The following is a 13,117-nucleotide window of genomic DNA, read 5'->3' as shown; positions in this document are numbered from 1 at the left end:
ATCCATCTCCCTTCACTGCTCGGAAGGAAAGCGATGCCTGCATCTGCCCCCCTTCCCACTGCCGTGTTACCAAAGCGCTGAGCGGATGAAATGGCAGCTGCACGGCTCCATCCTCGATATGAAGCCTTTGGCAAGCGGCGGGGGGTGGGGAGCCCCGCGAGAACGTTCTCGTGCTGCGAGAGCCCGGGCTCAGCCGTGCCAGAGCCAGGCAGCCGCGCTGAGCGCTGGGCACGGCTAGGAGCATGACGCTGCTAACCTGTAGTTGGTGCCCTGCTCCCACCAGTTCCCTGGCTCTGTTCCTGGTACGTAGCCAAACGCGGAGAAGCGTGTTGCCCTGCCGAGACCGGCCATGGTAGCCTGGCTAGGAGCAAACTCCAGGGCTGTATTTACCCTTGTGGAAACTCACCTGGCTGCAGCTGCGCTGACCCGACAAGGAGAGGGAGGACCTGCGTGGCTTAGAGACCGTGGAGCCAGAGCCAAACGCCAGGGCCCCGGCATCTAGGAAGTTAGTTACGTTCCTTTAAGGGGTGGGGCAGGGGGCTTTGTCTCTGATCTGTACTAATCCAAAAGGAGAACGTACAGCCTCTCGCGGAGTTAACTGCCCTGAAGATGTTCATGTGACTGGGGGGGATCTAACAGGTACCGGGGGGCTGGTGCGTAGCAGGAAATCTGGCATTTTTATCCTTCGAGTAAGTGGAATCTTAATAGCCAGGCTGTAGCCTTTGAGCAGGTGTGCCCCACCTAAGGGCTTTGCAGGAACATTTCTGAGCCTTGGACCAGCTCCTCAGCCCCCTGCAAAAGCATCTTTCAAAGCCTCCGACCTCCATGTCCATGGCTCACCCCCAGCTGTCCGACCCTAACCTCCCATGGGGCAGTAGAGACCAGCCGCCTTCTTGGAACGGCGAGACCAGCTGAGCTGGGGTCCCATCCTCCTCCACTGCCACAGTCAGCTGGAGCTTGCTTCTGCGCTGTCGTAAGGGGATCGGCCTGCTGCAGAGGAGCCATCCCCCGCCTGGATTCCTTGCCCAGGCGATCTCTGCAGGGCAATTCCCTGCCTGTTGCAGGGCCGGCTGGGATCTCTCTTTGCCAGCCCCCGGTTGTGGCTTCTTTGGTTTTTGCTGCACCCCCTGCCTGAGACCTTAGCCCAACAGCCAGACACAGCTTGACCGATGCCTTACTTAGAGCGCAGGGCTACACCTCCCTGCAGCAGGTGAGTGTGGCTTTGAGACTGAGTGGGAGGGCTGGGCTGGTCCCACTGCATTCCCACGGTCTCCAAGGGGCAGTGTCTGCCCCTCCCTCTTGGGTCGGACATGGGGAGTCGGCGCCGGGTGCTGTTCCATGTGCAGCTGGGCACTTAGTCCCGTGCTCTGCAGTGGGGCGAAGTTGATTAGCGTGTGGGGCTGGGCAGCGAGGCTCAGCTGGGAATAGGGCCAATGGATTCACACCCACCCCCACAGTACAGGGACGGGGACAGACAGTGCTAGCTTGTCACCTTCACCCGAGTTTGCACTGAGTGTCTCCACCAGCTCCGATGGCACAGACCAGCCCCCGCTGCAGGCCGTAGCTCTGGGCCAGACCAAGGCCCCCTCCGCCCCAAAGCCCTGGCAGGCTGGGCCAGGCCCTGGCCTCCTCATGCTGCCTTGGGCAGGAAGAGGTGGAACCCAGCTCCCTGGCAAGACAACGCTGGCCCAGCCACCGCTTGGCTGGACTCAGGCTGACAGTAGTGTGGGGCTGGAGGCTCACCAAAAGATGCCGGCTGCTCCCCCTCCCCTCGCATGCAGTAGAGGGCCCAGGCAGAGCTGGGTAACCCCCCCCTCCCTCCCCAGGAGAAGCACCATCCTTAACCAACACTGGATAGTTTTGATTCTTCTTCCCGCCCTGCCTCTGTGAGTCCCCTCACCCCTGTGACTAGTGTGGCTAGAGCCCCGAGGGGCTGCATGCTATTTATTTATAAGTCTAGCTGGAAACTCTAGGTATGTTGTAGGAGTAGAAGGTTGTTTCCCGCAGTGTGACAGAGCCCTCCCTGTACCAGGCTCGGGGCAAGGAGACTGGGGCCTTCTGGAGAACCAGCACAAGCGCCCGATTCTCCAGCCACCCTTCATTCAAGGGCCCTCTCCCCAAACTCTGCCCTTCAGCTCTGGGCTATGCCCACCGGAGACAGCAGAATGCTGCTGGCTCCTTTGTCAATTAACCCTTGTGGGGAACTCAAGGAGAGTGCCCACACCTCAGTGTTAAATGCACACCAGGTGCCGGCTGCCAGGAGCAGGCACCTGGGTGCAGCCCGACAGAGCGGGGAGACCAGGGCGCTGAAGGAGTCCATTTCCTCTCCGCCACCCGCTTGGATCATTTGCCAGCTGAGGCCGCCTTGCAGCATAGAGTTCAAGGCTTCAGCTGATGATGACAGCACATCCCCCCCGCTCCCTGGGGAAGTCCCCAGCCTCAGCTGGTATGTAAACAGAGCCACAGGGCAAGGTCCCGCACACAGACCCTCGGGGGCATGGGGGACTCCAGCGTGACTCAGCCCCAGGCAGTGCTACTAGAGGTTTCAGTGCTTTCGCTGGGCTGGCTGGTTCGGAGGGGGCTTTCCCAGCAGCGCTTGTGGGTGCGGGTTCCCCCGGAGGTGGGGCAGAACTCGGCTGGGGCGCTAGCAAAGCAGACGCTGCTCCCAGAGACTTGTGTTTAAACAGAGGGGCAGCAGGACGTCAGCCTCTCCCCAGTCTGCTCAGCCTCTGGCCTGGCTCCCCGGCCGGGGGATCCGTGCTGGACCCGTGTTATCAGCGTCCAGTGGAGTGGCTGGAACCTGCACAGCTCATTCACTGTTGTGTGTATCTGTTACTTTATCGATCATTCAAATAAACACCTTTCAGTGACCCTCCGGCTCTGCGGTATCACTGGGGGGCGGACACTCCTCCTCCCTCCCTCTCCCCTTGGAGTAAAGGTGCAGTCGCTCTCTCTCCCCCCCCCCAGCGGTGAGACCCCCAGCTGGCAGAAGGCAGGAACATAAGCATGACCCCTCCCCCTTGGGAGGGATGCCAGGTGAGAACAAGTACACAGCTCTCAGGGTCCTGTCTCTGGCCACCCGCTGCAGCCTGGGCTGGACGCTCTGGGAGCAGGGGGCATGGTTCTGTCCACTGCCGCAGAGGAAGGGGTGTCTGCTTTCCGGGGTCGACAACCCCTTCCTCCTCCCCCCCCGGATCTCAGACCCACGGGTGAACAAGCCAGTCAAGAGCAATGAGGGGCAATGCCCAGCTGCCTCCACTCCCGCGACCCCGTAACCTGCCAGTCACTGGGCCAGCAGCGATCAGAGGAAGGGGACCTCTGACCCCCACATGACGAGGGGCGCGGTCCTGGCTTCTCAGCCACACCAGTCAAACCCAAGACACCTTCAGGCAAGCCAAGTGACAAAGCAGGCTGGGGTGGGGCCGGACGCGAGGGCAGCCAGGTCTGCCCGGGCGCTGCCCTCCCATCCCCCTGCCTTCCCTTTATTAGACTCTTACCATTTTTAGAGCCGATAAAAAAAAAAAGTTAAGTGTCTGAGAAAAATCATTATAAATATAAACTGTCGATTCCCGGCCCCGGGGGAGGGAGCACCCCCCCGGGATTCCCCAATCCACCCTCGGGGAAGCAACTGTCACACGTGCACCAATCCGGCGGCTCGCCCTGGCCACCGCCCTGGTAGTAGAAAAACCGCGCGCGAATATTTCTTGTAAAAAAAAAAAAAAAAAAAAAAACCACCTGCCCCGAGTGTGGGGAGGGGGAGGGGTCTGTCGTGCTGCTCTCAGCCCCTCGCTAGCGGGGTGGGAAGAGCTGAGACCAGCGGCAGGAGGCTGGAATGTGATAAGGCAGCAACAGTTATCTTGTAAACGGTTACAAAGGGCTACTCAAAGTGTCCGTGAGAACCCGGGTGAGGCCCCGCCGGGCCCCTTCCCAACACAAACTGACCTTAAACAGAGCTAGGCCTGCCCGGGACCAGGCGCCCGTGGGGGGGAGGGGAGAGACGCCACCGGGGAGGAGGCGTCTCGCTCCCTGCTCGAGTCCGTCTCCGTGTGCGTGCTGGTGGCTGTGCCCCCCCCGGGGGCGTGGGTCGGGTGCAGAACTGGCAGTATCCCGAGTCCTCCGTTGGGTCCCCGTGGAGGGGAGAGGGGGGCGCTGGGGCATTACCCCTCCACCAGGCTCTTGTCCTGGAGGTAAAGGTGACGCAGTGCGTTGAAGGCCGAGATCCGCTGGTAGGGTTTAAAGGTCAGCATCTCCTAGGGAGGAGAGGAGAAAGGGTTAAATGGGACGGACACCGCCCTACCCCCACAGAGAGGGACTTCAGGTCTGGGCCTCCCCACCCAGTGGATCAGCTGGGGGCCAGCTGAGCCAACTGGGTGTTCAAAGAGTGAAGGGCGAATTAACAGGACCCTGCGTCCTGTCCCCCCTCCCCGACCCGCAGCCCCCCGCTCTCCCAACCCTGGGCTCCCCGACGCGCAGCCCCCTCCCCCCAGCTCTGCCGATGCCCCTGGGCGTGTCATTTCCAGAGCCAGCCGACCCCACGTGCTGGTTTCACAGTGGGAACAAACACGGACTAGGTCCCACCGCTGAGAAGCCCGCGGCTGCAGCACGTGGACCAGGCCCTCGTCTCGCCAAGCAGTATCAGCAGCTCTAGGGGCTCGGAGGGGCTCCAGAGGGCCCCCTCCCCAATTCTCCTTCTCAGGCTAAATTATTGCTGCTTCCCCGCCCTTACTCCCACATCATCTCCCCCCTGCCCCGACCTACCAAGAGAAGCTGCGCCCCCAGCTTCTCCATCTCTGGTACAAACATCTCCACGGGCTGTGGGGAGCGTGCCGTGAAGGCGCAGTGCGGCAGGGCCACGTCCAGGGGCCAGTCGTCCTCTGCCGGGAGCCCGATCATGCTGCGGGGGAGGGAAGAGAACGACTGGGATGGGGCAGCAGGGAGGGGGCTGGTTTTGCACAGCAACTGGCACCCAGGCAGGGGTGGGACATGGGCACTGCCAGCCCAGAGCAGAGGTCCACGCAGCCCACTGTCCCATCCGACCAAGGCAGGAGGAAGGTGCGGGGAACTCTGCCGGGCATGCGAGGGAACAGCATGCCCTACTAACTCCAGCCAGCGTTTTCCCTCTGCCCCGAGGCTAAAGGATTCTGATCCCTTGTTTAAAAACAAGGTATTTTTCTCTCTCTCGTTACCCATGGGGGGTCGGATTCTCTTCTGAACCCTGCCAAGCTCTCGGCCTCGTGAGCTCTTGTGGCAGTGAGTTCCACAGGTTAACGTTGCATGGGATTCCAAGGATACCGGCTTTCTGTTTCCTTGATAAGCCCTTTGTGAGCCGAGCCCAGGCTCCCTGACCCACTGCCCATCTCCCGCCCCCTACACAGCCCCAGCCTCTTCAGACAAGAGCCTCTCCCGGCCCAGTTCCGAATCCCTCACCCACGATTCCCAGCAGGATATCTCCCACCCCGGCTCTCTGCCCCTCCAGCCATGTGTGACGAACTGGGACTGTCTTAATGTTTCCTCGGAATACTGTAGGGGTGCCTCAGTTTCCCCTATGCATTTCTTAAGTCTCTAGGTGGTGGGGTAAGGGGTGTGTAATTGTTGCAGAGCAAAGGGCCAGTGTACATAAATGGCCGACACTCTGTCTCCTGGCAACTAATGGCTGGGGCCCTTCCCCCCTGGCAAGGCGATAGCTAAAGGTGTTGGAGAACAAAGGAATCAGGTGATCTCCTGGCCTGGGAACCGGACAAAGCCCAGAGGAGGAAGAGGAGGGGCTGGAGAGCGAGTCAGTTTGGGGCTGGCTGGGGACGGGCAATGAAGTGCAGACGTGGTTGTCTGGCTCATTGCCCCCCAAAATGGACCCGGCGGAGGGGTCCCGTTCGCTGGACCTACAAGCTCTGTTTTAGACCGTGTTCCTGTCATCTAATAAACGTCTGTTTTACTGGCTGGCTCAGAGTCACGTCTGACTGCGAAGTGGGGGTGCGTGCAGGTCCTCTGGCTTCCCCAGGACCCCGCCTGGGCGGACTCGCTGTGGGAAGCGCACGGAGGGGCATATGCTGAATGCTCCAAGGTCAGACCCAGGAAGGTGAAGCCGTGTGAGCTGCTTGCCCTGGAGACAGTCTGCTCGCAGAGAGGAGACTTCCCCAGAGTCCTGACTGCCTTCGTAGGGAGCAGTTCCCGAGCGTCACCCGGGGACTCCGTGACACCTTGTCTCTGCTAGGAACAAAGGGGCCTCTTTAACCCCCGCTAAGGTAACCCGTGTTCACCAGACTGTTCCCTTATAGTGGCCGTCTCTGGGGCAAGGGCCGTGTCTGTTCTGTCTGCGCAGCGCCGTGCACAAAGGGGCTCCTAGACGCTACCGTAATACGCCTAGTAACTACCTACCCCGGCTTCCGATCCTGGGCAGACCAGGCAGGGGTAGCTCGAAGCCCCGGCCGCGCATTCAGGCAAACCCAGGCGCCGGCACCGCTACTGTCCCCTCGGCCCCAGGGTTGAAATGCACCTCTCCTCCTCTAGCACAGAGCTGCCCGCGGCGCTGGGCCCCGGGCCGCTTGCACGAGGCAGCACCCTGGACATTCTGCTCCCCACGCGGCAAAAAAACCTCTCGACCGGTCGCCTCCTTCCTTGGCCACCCGGGGAGGGAAGGGGGGGGATGTGAGAGGAGGTCAGTCACTAAGCAGCACAAGGCTGGACCCGGCTTCATCTTGGAGCACAGCAGGGTGGGTCGGTTACTGAGTGTCCCGGAGAGTTGTTAACAGGATAAAGGAGAGGACAAGCTCCCAGCAGCCCCCCCGCCCCACAAACTTTTGTGTTCATACCTCAGGCAGCAGCACTACACCCAGGCCCCCGCTGCCCCGCCCTGTCCCATCAATCAGCAGCTCTCAACCAGGGCTGGGTCCCCCAGCCCCACCCTGGCTCGGCCCTTAAGTGCCTCATTCAAGTGCCCATCCCCCCGCGACCCCAGGGTGCCACCCCCGCCCCCATCCAGCCCCCTCCCACAAGACACTAGGGAAGCTTCAGAACTTACTCAAAAATCTTGCCCAGCTGGTCGGCTTCCGAGTTGCCACAGAAGAGGGGCCTGCAGGGGAGAGAGGGGCTGGCTGCTGAGCTGAGCGTGGGGTGTGCTCCCCACCGTTAGCCCCCTCCCTTTTGGGCAGAACCAGAGCCATCCCGTCCCCACCCAGAGGTGGCTGCATGGGCACACACTCCCACCCACATCACCCTCCCACCCGCTCAAAGGCCAAAGAGGCTGAACAATGGCGGGAGGGCTTGGAGGGGCCAGTAACAGGCCCGGGCCCAACTCCCCCTCCCCCAGCTAGCCATGACCTGCCCAGAAGGGGCCCGCTGGGCACCAGGGCGTCAGCCTCATTATCACACATCCCCCCACCCCTGGAGAGGCCCAGAGCTGAGCCCACAAGGCCGGGAGAGGAGATCTGGCAGCGCGGGGCCCCTCCCCGGCTATCAGCACAGAGCTGAGCTGATAAGCCTGGGGGGGGGGGGTAGTTCCTGGCTCAGCACTAATCAATTGTCTCCCAGCTGGACTTGCTAAGCTACAGCAAGGGGCTGGGGGGGGAGGGGGGGGGCGGGGGGAGGGCAGAGACCAGCAGGTGGGCTCCCCACCATGGTCTGCCGCCAGCCGGAGGCCAGAGCCAACCCAGCCGTGCCCGTCCTAGTCCCCAGCAGGGCCATGTTACTGCAAGGCAGCGTGACCGACTGGTCGGAGCAAGGAACTGGGAGTCAGGGTTCCTGGCTCCGTGAGATGCTGGGCGGGAGGGGTTCAAGGTTATACATGGACATCCAGCCAGGCCTACCCGCACCACACCCAGCCACACCCTCACCCGCCCGTGCCCACGCCACCCAGTGCCCACCCTGTGTCTGCAGGCACCCCAGTGCCCGCACCCCGGCCCTGCCCAGCACCCGCCAAGCTCCTCCCCACGCACACTCACTTTCGCCGGAACATCTCGGCAAAGATGCAGCCGACGCTCCACATGTCCACGGGGGTGGCGTAGGTCGACTGGAGCAGCACTTCCGGGGCGCGGTACCACAAAGTAACCACCTGCACGGACACAGAAACAGACTGTGTCCCCATCCCTGGGTAGAAGCCTGCTGGGGTTTAGGGCTCCCCTCCCGCAAGCAGCTTACGAGTTCCCTATCTCCTGGAGGGTGAGTCTCTCCAGGGCTGGTTGGAAGCTCAGAGCTCCCGGTCCCTGCTGGGCAGGAAATGCCTTTAGACTGAGTGTCCTCACCTGCAGGTCCCACTTCCTGCCTATGGCACGATATTTACCCTACAGATTCCAAGCACCCCACTGGCTGGGGGGGAAGCAGCATGGGGGCTGCCGGAGCCTGCAGCTCCCCCCCTCCCGCCCCACCACATTGGAGCTCATCTCCGTGGAGACATGACGGGGTAACCCCCGACAGCAGCACCCCAGCTACAGACCCAGCCTGCCCGGGCAGGGCTGCCCCCGGCCCTGCCCCCAGGTGCCCCAAGAGCTGGAAGTTAGCAGCTTGGAGAACCCCCAGATCTCTCAGCCCTCAAGCAGGGCAGGGGCCCTCAGACTAGGGCCTGGATCTCCAGCCCCCAGAGAAGGAATAGCTGCTGTGTCAGGCCCCCTTGCTGCTCACACAACCATGAGCTCCGGCTATACCTTCACCCCCCCACACACACCCCGCGCTTGGACCCCCAGCCCAGCCCAGCCCAGCCCAACAAAGGCCCTGGGAGCCCAGGCCAATGATGGCTGAGTGCGCCCAAGCCCCTGCCAGGTTCCCAGCACACCCCACTCCCACCAGCACCGGTGGCAAGGGGACCACTTGGCACGGCGGGGGTCTCCCCGGGATCCCCCCTAGGGTGACCAGAGGTCCCGATTCTATAGGGACAGTCCCGATTTTTGCGTCTTTTTCTTATATCGGCTCCTATTACCCCCACCCTCTGTCCCGAGTTTTCACATTTGCTGTCTGGTCCCCCTAATCCCCCCGCAGGTGGTGCCTTGTAGAAGCTGAGTGAAGATCCCACTGACAGGGGTAACTGGGAAGCACTCGTGTCTGGGCAGCTCCGAACCCTGGGGAAATCCTCCCTTTGCAGCAGAGAGGGCACCCAGCAGGCTGCTGCTCGGAGCACCGCGTGGGCTCACAGACAGCGAGAGCAGGCCAGGCCGGCCCGGGGAAGGAGCCCGTCACCCAGCACAGGATCTCTGGCTCGGGGCCGGGCCGGCGCCTCTGCGGGAAGATGCCTGCAGCAGAGGATGAGGCAGCAGGCAGTCACCCTCCAGTGACTCAGGCTCACACGGCTCCCAACCCGCCATCCCCACCCACGGCAGCGGCTCAGACACTGACCGTGAAAAATCTCTCCCCGCCCAACAGCGGGGCCAAAGGCAGAGTACCGCAGGCACAAGTGCGGGACCGCAGGGGGCCTGGGGCCCAGCAGGGGAGGAGGCACCTCAGCATTTCAGAGCCGGGCTCCACGAGCCAAAAGCTGCTTCCGTCCACCCCCTCCACATGCACAGGCCTTAGGGCCAGGAGCGCTCACCACAGGGGTCAGGGCCATCTGGCAGCTGTAGATCCGGGCCAGGCCGAAGTCCGCCAGCTTCACTTGCCCACTGCTGGTCACCAGGATGTTCTCCGGCTTCAGGTCGCGGTGCACGATGCAATTTGAGTGCAGGAAGTCCAGGCCGCTCAGGAACTGGCGCATCAGGTCCTGGCCGAGCAGGGGGAGAGCGCAGGGTCAGATTCCCTGCCTGCCCCAGCAGCACAAGTGGGGCGGGGGCCAGGGATACAGGACAGGAAGGGCCCTCCTGGGGCATCGAATCCAGCCGTGGAGCCTGTCATGTCATCCCATTCGCGAAGCTATCCAGCTCCAGCTCCGGACCAGCTGGATTGTTTGTCCCCTACTGGAGGCTGTTCCAGACCCTGGGCCAACGTTGTCTTTTGCCTTCACTAGCTCGTCCCTCCCCTGGGCTTCCCCCGGCTGTATTGATGGAGAGCAATCAGATGTGTTTAGGCCAGGCTGAACCAGCCCAGCTCCTGGAGCCTCCTCTAGGCAAGCAGCTCTCCCCTCCCCAATCACCCTCTGTCACGAGGGCAGTGGGTGCCGCGGGGCGGGGGCATCCCCGAAGCTCCCTACAGCCGAGGGCTTGATTCCCCTTGTACCTTTATCTTCTCCACTGGCAAGCCAGGGGCCGGCGCCTTGTCCAGATACGTCTTCAGGTCCTGATCCACGTGCTCGAACACCAGGGTCACCTTGGTCTCGCGCTCCGTCCGGGTGGTGGCACAGACATCCATCAGCCTGCGGGGAGGCGGAGAAGGGAGCTTGGCAGGGGCTGGGGATCGGAGTGCGGGAGGGAGGGGCCAGGCAGGGGTCTGACTGACACTTGCTCTGCTGGAAGTGGGGCTCCCGCTCGCAGCTGCAGGAACTCAACGATCCAGCTCAACACAACGCGAAGGCCCGGGGCTGTCTGGGCCCAACGCGGGACAGGCCCATCTAGAGGGATGGAACACAGCTCTGCCAATGCCCCTCAGTCCTGACCTGCAGGTCCCCTGCCCCACACACAGCTCTGCCAATGTCCCTCAATCCCAACCTACAGCCCCCAATCCTGCCCCCCATGCTTTCTATCACATGGTAATTTGGGGACATGCTTCCTGAGCCCCTGTTCTGAGCATGCCCCTGAGCTCACAGTATCAAACCCCCAACCAATAACAGAGCTCCAGCCAGTACTGGGCTGATTCGATTCCCCAGCTGCAGATCCTGCCGCCAGATAGCCCAAAGCAGGGCTCCAGACTCTTATCCGGATAACTCAATCAGCAATTCCCGGGGCCCCACTGCTTCCTCCCTGCTTCCTGGAAGCTAATCAGCACAGGACGCGGAGATCCTGCCGCACTGCCCTCTGGCTCAGAGAGGCAGACAAGGGACTGGGAACTGCCTGCGAAATGTCTGTGAAGCTGGTAGCAGGGAAGAGACAGGAGGGCCAGGCTCACATGCAGACAAAATGGAAACTTTGTCTGCATCCCTCAGGGCCCGCGACTCAAAGGGACGGAGCCAGCAGAACCGGCCCCTGAAAGCTCCTCTGACGGGGGAGCCGCAGCACCAAGGGCAGCAGTGTCCCCACCGCCCACCCCCGGAGATCACTTGGGGGCAGCGTGCCAGGCCTGGCCCTTCGCGGTGGGGGCAGGACAGCTCCACTAGCCCCTCTCACCATAGGAGGCCGCCAGGGAGCTAAGCGCTTAGAAAGCTACGGTCCCTTCAGATGCGGCTGCCCTCAATCCCCACCGCACCCCCACCCCACCGCTTTCCCCCTGCCTCCCGGCACCCCCCCCCCCTCCCCAATGGTTTGCCACTCGTCCCACCAGCCTTGCCCCCACCCCCTCCCCCCAAGGCCCTGCTACCGAGGCTGGATTTTTTTAGAAGCTCCCTAAAACGTCTCTATTTACCCCCAAGCGTCTCGGTACAGCCGGGAGAGGGGCAGGATGGGGACCCCACCCGACAGTGACCTCCTTCCCTGGAGCTCTCCTGCCGTCACCCCAGTGTTTCTGTAAAGCCAGCAGTGCCCCAGGCTGGCGTGGGCAGGACCCCCAGCGGAGCGGAACCGGCTGGCAGAAAAAGCCTAACGCAGGGGTCGGCAACCTTTCAGAAGTGGTGTGCTGAGTCTTCATTTATTCACTCTGATTTAAGGTTTCGCGTGCCAGTCATACATGTTAACGTTTTTAGAAGGTCTCTTTCTACAAGTCTATAATATAGAACTAAACTATTGTTGTATGTAAAGTAAATAAGGTTTTTAAAATGTTTAAGAAGCTTCATTTAAAATTAAATTCAAATGCAGAGCCCCCTGGACCGGTGGCCAGAACCCGGGCAGTGTGAGGGCCACTGAAAATCAGCATGCGTGCCGCTTTTGGCACACGTGCCATAGGTTGCCTACCCCTGGCCTAACGCAACAGGCCTATAAACACCTGGGGGCCAAGGCCAGGCAAGACTCAGAGCAGCTCTTGAGCCTCCTCTCCCACCCCCAGCGCAGGCGGGCCCCTCAGCGGGGGGAGGACGGACATCCTCTGCCAGTGGAAACCCGCCCGTTTGCCAGCCGAGCCCTCCCGCGGCCCAGCCCCGGGCGCTCTCCCTCCCCGCGGCTAGCGTTTCAGGAATCGCAGGAAGGAGGCAGCTCCCAGACCACGGCTCAATTCCTAGAACCGGCCGCACATTTCCCAGAGCTGGAAAAACGAGCGCAAAGCGGCCTGGGGCTGCTTCCAGCTCCCAGGGATTAGCTCATACAGGAAAGGAGGCTCCAGAGAGCAGGGCAGGGTTCTGTCCCCTGCACGGCCACTCCAACCTCCCAGGCAGGACTAGCCGTGTGCCTCCTACACAGACCCCAGATTGGGGACCCCTCCCCACTCCTTACCTCCCACCCACACCCCCAAGCGTCCTTACCCTTTCCCCCCCCACATCCTCGAGCCGGGGGGAGTCCCCCCCATGGGATATTGATTCCCCTTCTTGCACAGCCTGGGACGTTTATCCCAGGGGGGTGCAGAGGGAAGTGGCTGTTGGGTCCCCAAAACCAAACTCCCTCCAATGCAAACGAAGCGCCCGCCCGCCAGCCCCCGCCCCACGTGACTGGGCACCACGTGCAAGTGCTCCCCCGGTCTCGGCTTCCTCCCAGCCCTCCCCCGTCCGCACAGCCGCCCCCAGCGCCTCACCGGACGATGTTGGGGTGGTCGAAATGCTCCAACCGCTTGAGCAGCGCCACCTCACGCACGGTGGAGAGCGGCAGCCCGTTCTCGTTGGTCTGGACGCGCACATTCTTGAGGGCCACGAACTTGCCGCTCTGCAAGTCCCGGGCCTTGTAGACGGTGCCGTAGGCGCCGACGCCGATCTCCGCCACCGGCTCGTACTGCGCCCGCATCTCCTTCGCCATCCTGGCTCCGCACCGGCTAAGAGGGAAGGGGTCGGCAGGTTAAGGCACAGGGGATTATGAACTGTTAGCAACCACCGCCTGCACCCCACTGCCCAGCCCGCTCCCCCCTACTCAGATACCCTGTCTGCTCCCCCCCAGCTCCATCCCATGCTCTTGGATCCCATGGGGCCCCCTCCCCTGCCCAAGATAAATGCGTCACCTTCCACCCCACCCCTGAAAGACACAATATGGGG

At 62.2% G+C, this 13,117-nt stretch overlaps 1 protein-coding gene across 1 annotated transcript; it reads right to left on the bottom strand.

The window, feature by feature from the left end:
- Positions 1–4,157: 4,157 nt before the first annotated feature.
- CDK4 (cyclin dependent kinase 4) lies at positions 4,158–12,896 on the bottom strand. The gene is made up of 7 exons (XM_065419419.1): positions 12,667–12,896; positions 10,135–10,270; positions 9,515–9,682; positions 7,938–8,047; positions 7,019–7,069; positions 4,759–4,894; positions 4,158–4,250 (listed from the first exon to the last, which is right to left on the bottom strand). The coding sequence occupies exons 1-7, from the start codon at positions 12,882–12,884 to the stop codon at positions 4,158–4,160; spliced, it is 912 nt and encodes a 303-aa protein (XP_065275491.1). The 5' UTR covers positions 12,885–12,896.
- Between the last annotated feature and the right edge of the window lie 221 nt (positions 12,897–13,117).

This window comes from Emys orbicularis, chromosome 19, assembly GCF_028017835.1.
Source record: "Emys orbicularis isolate rEmyOrb1 chromosome 19, rEmyOrb1.hap1, whole genome shotgun sequence".
In the NCBI taxonomy this organism is placed as follows: Eukaryota; Metazoa; Chordata; order Testudines; family Emydidae; genus Emys; species Emys orbicularis.
Note: the sequence above shows the minus strand (reverse complement) of the source record. Positions and strands in the feature narration are given on the sequence as shown.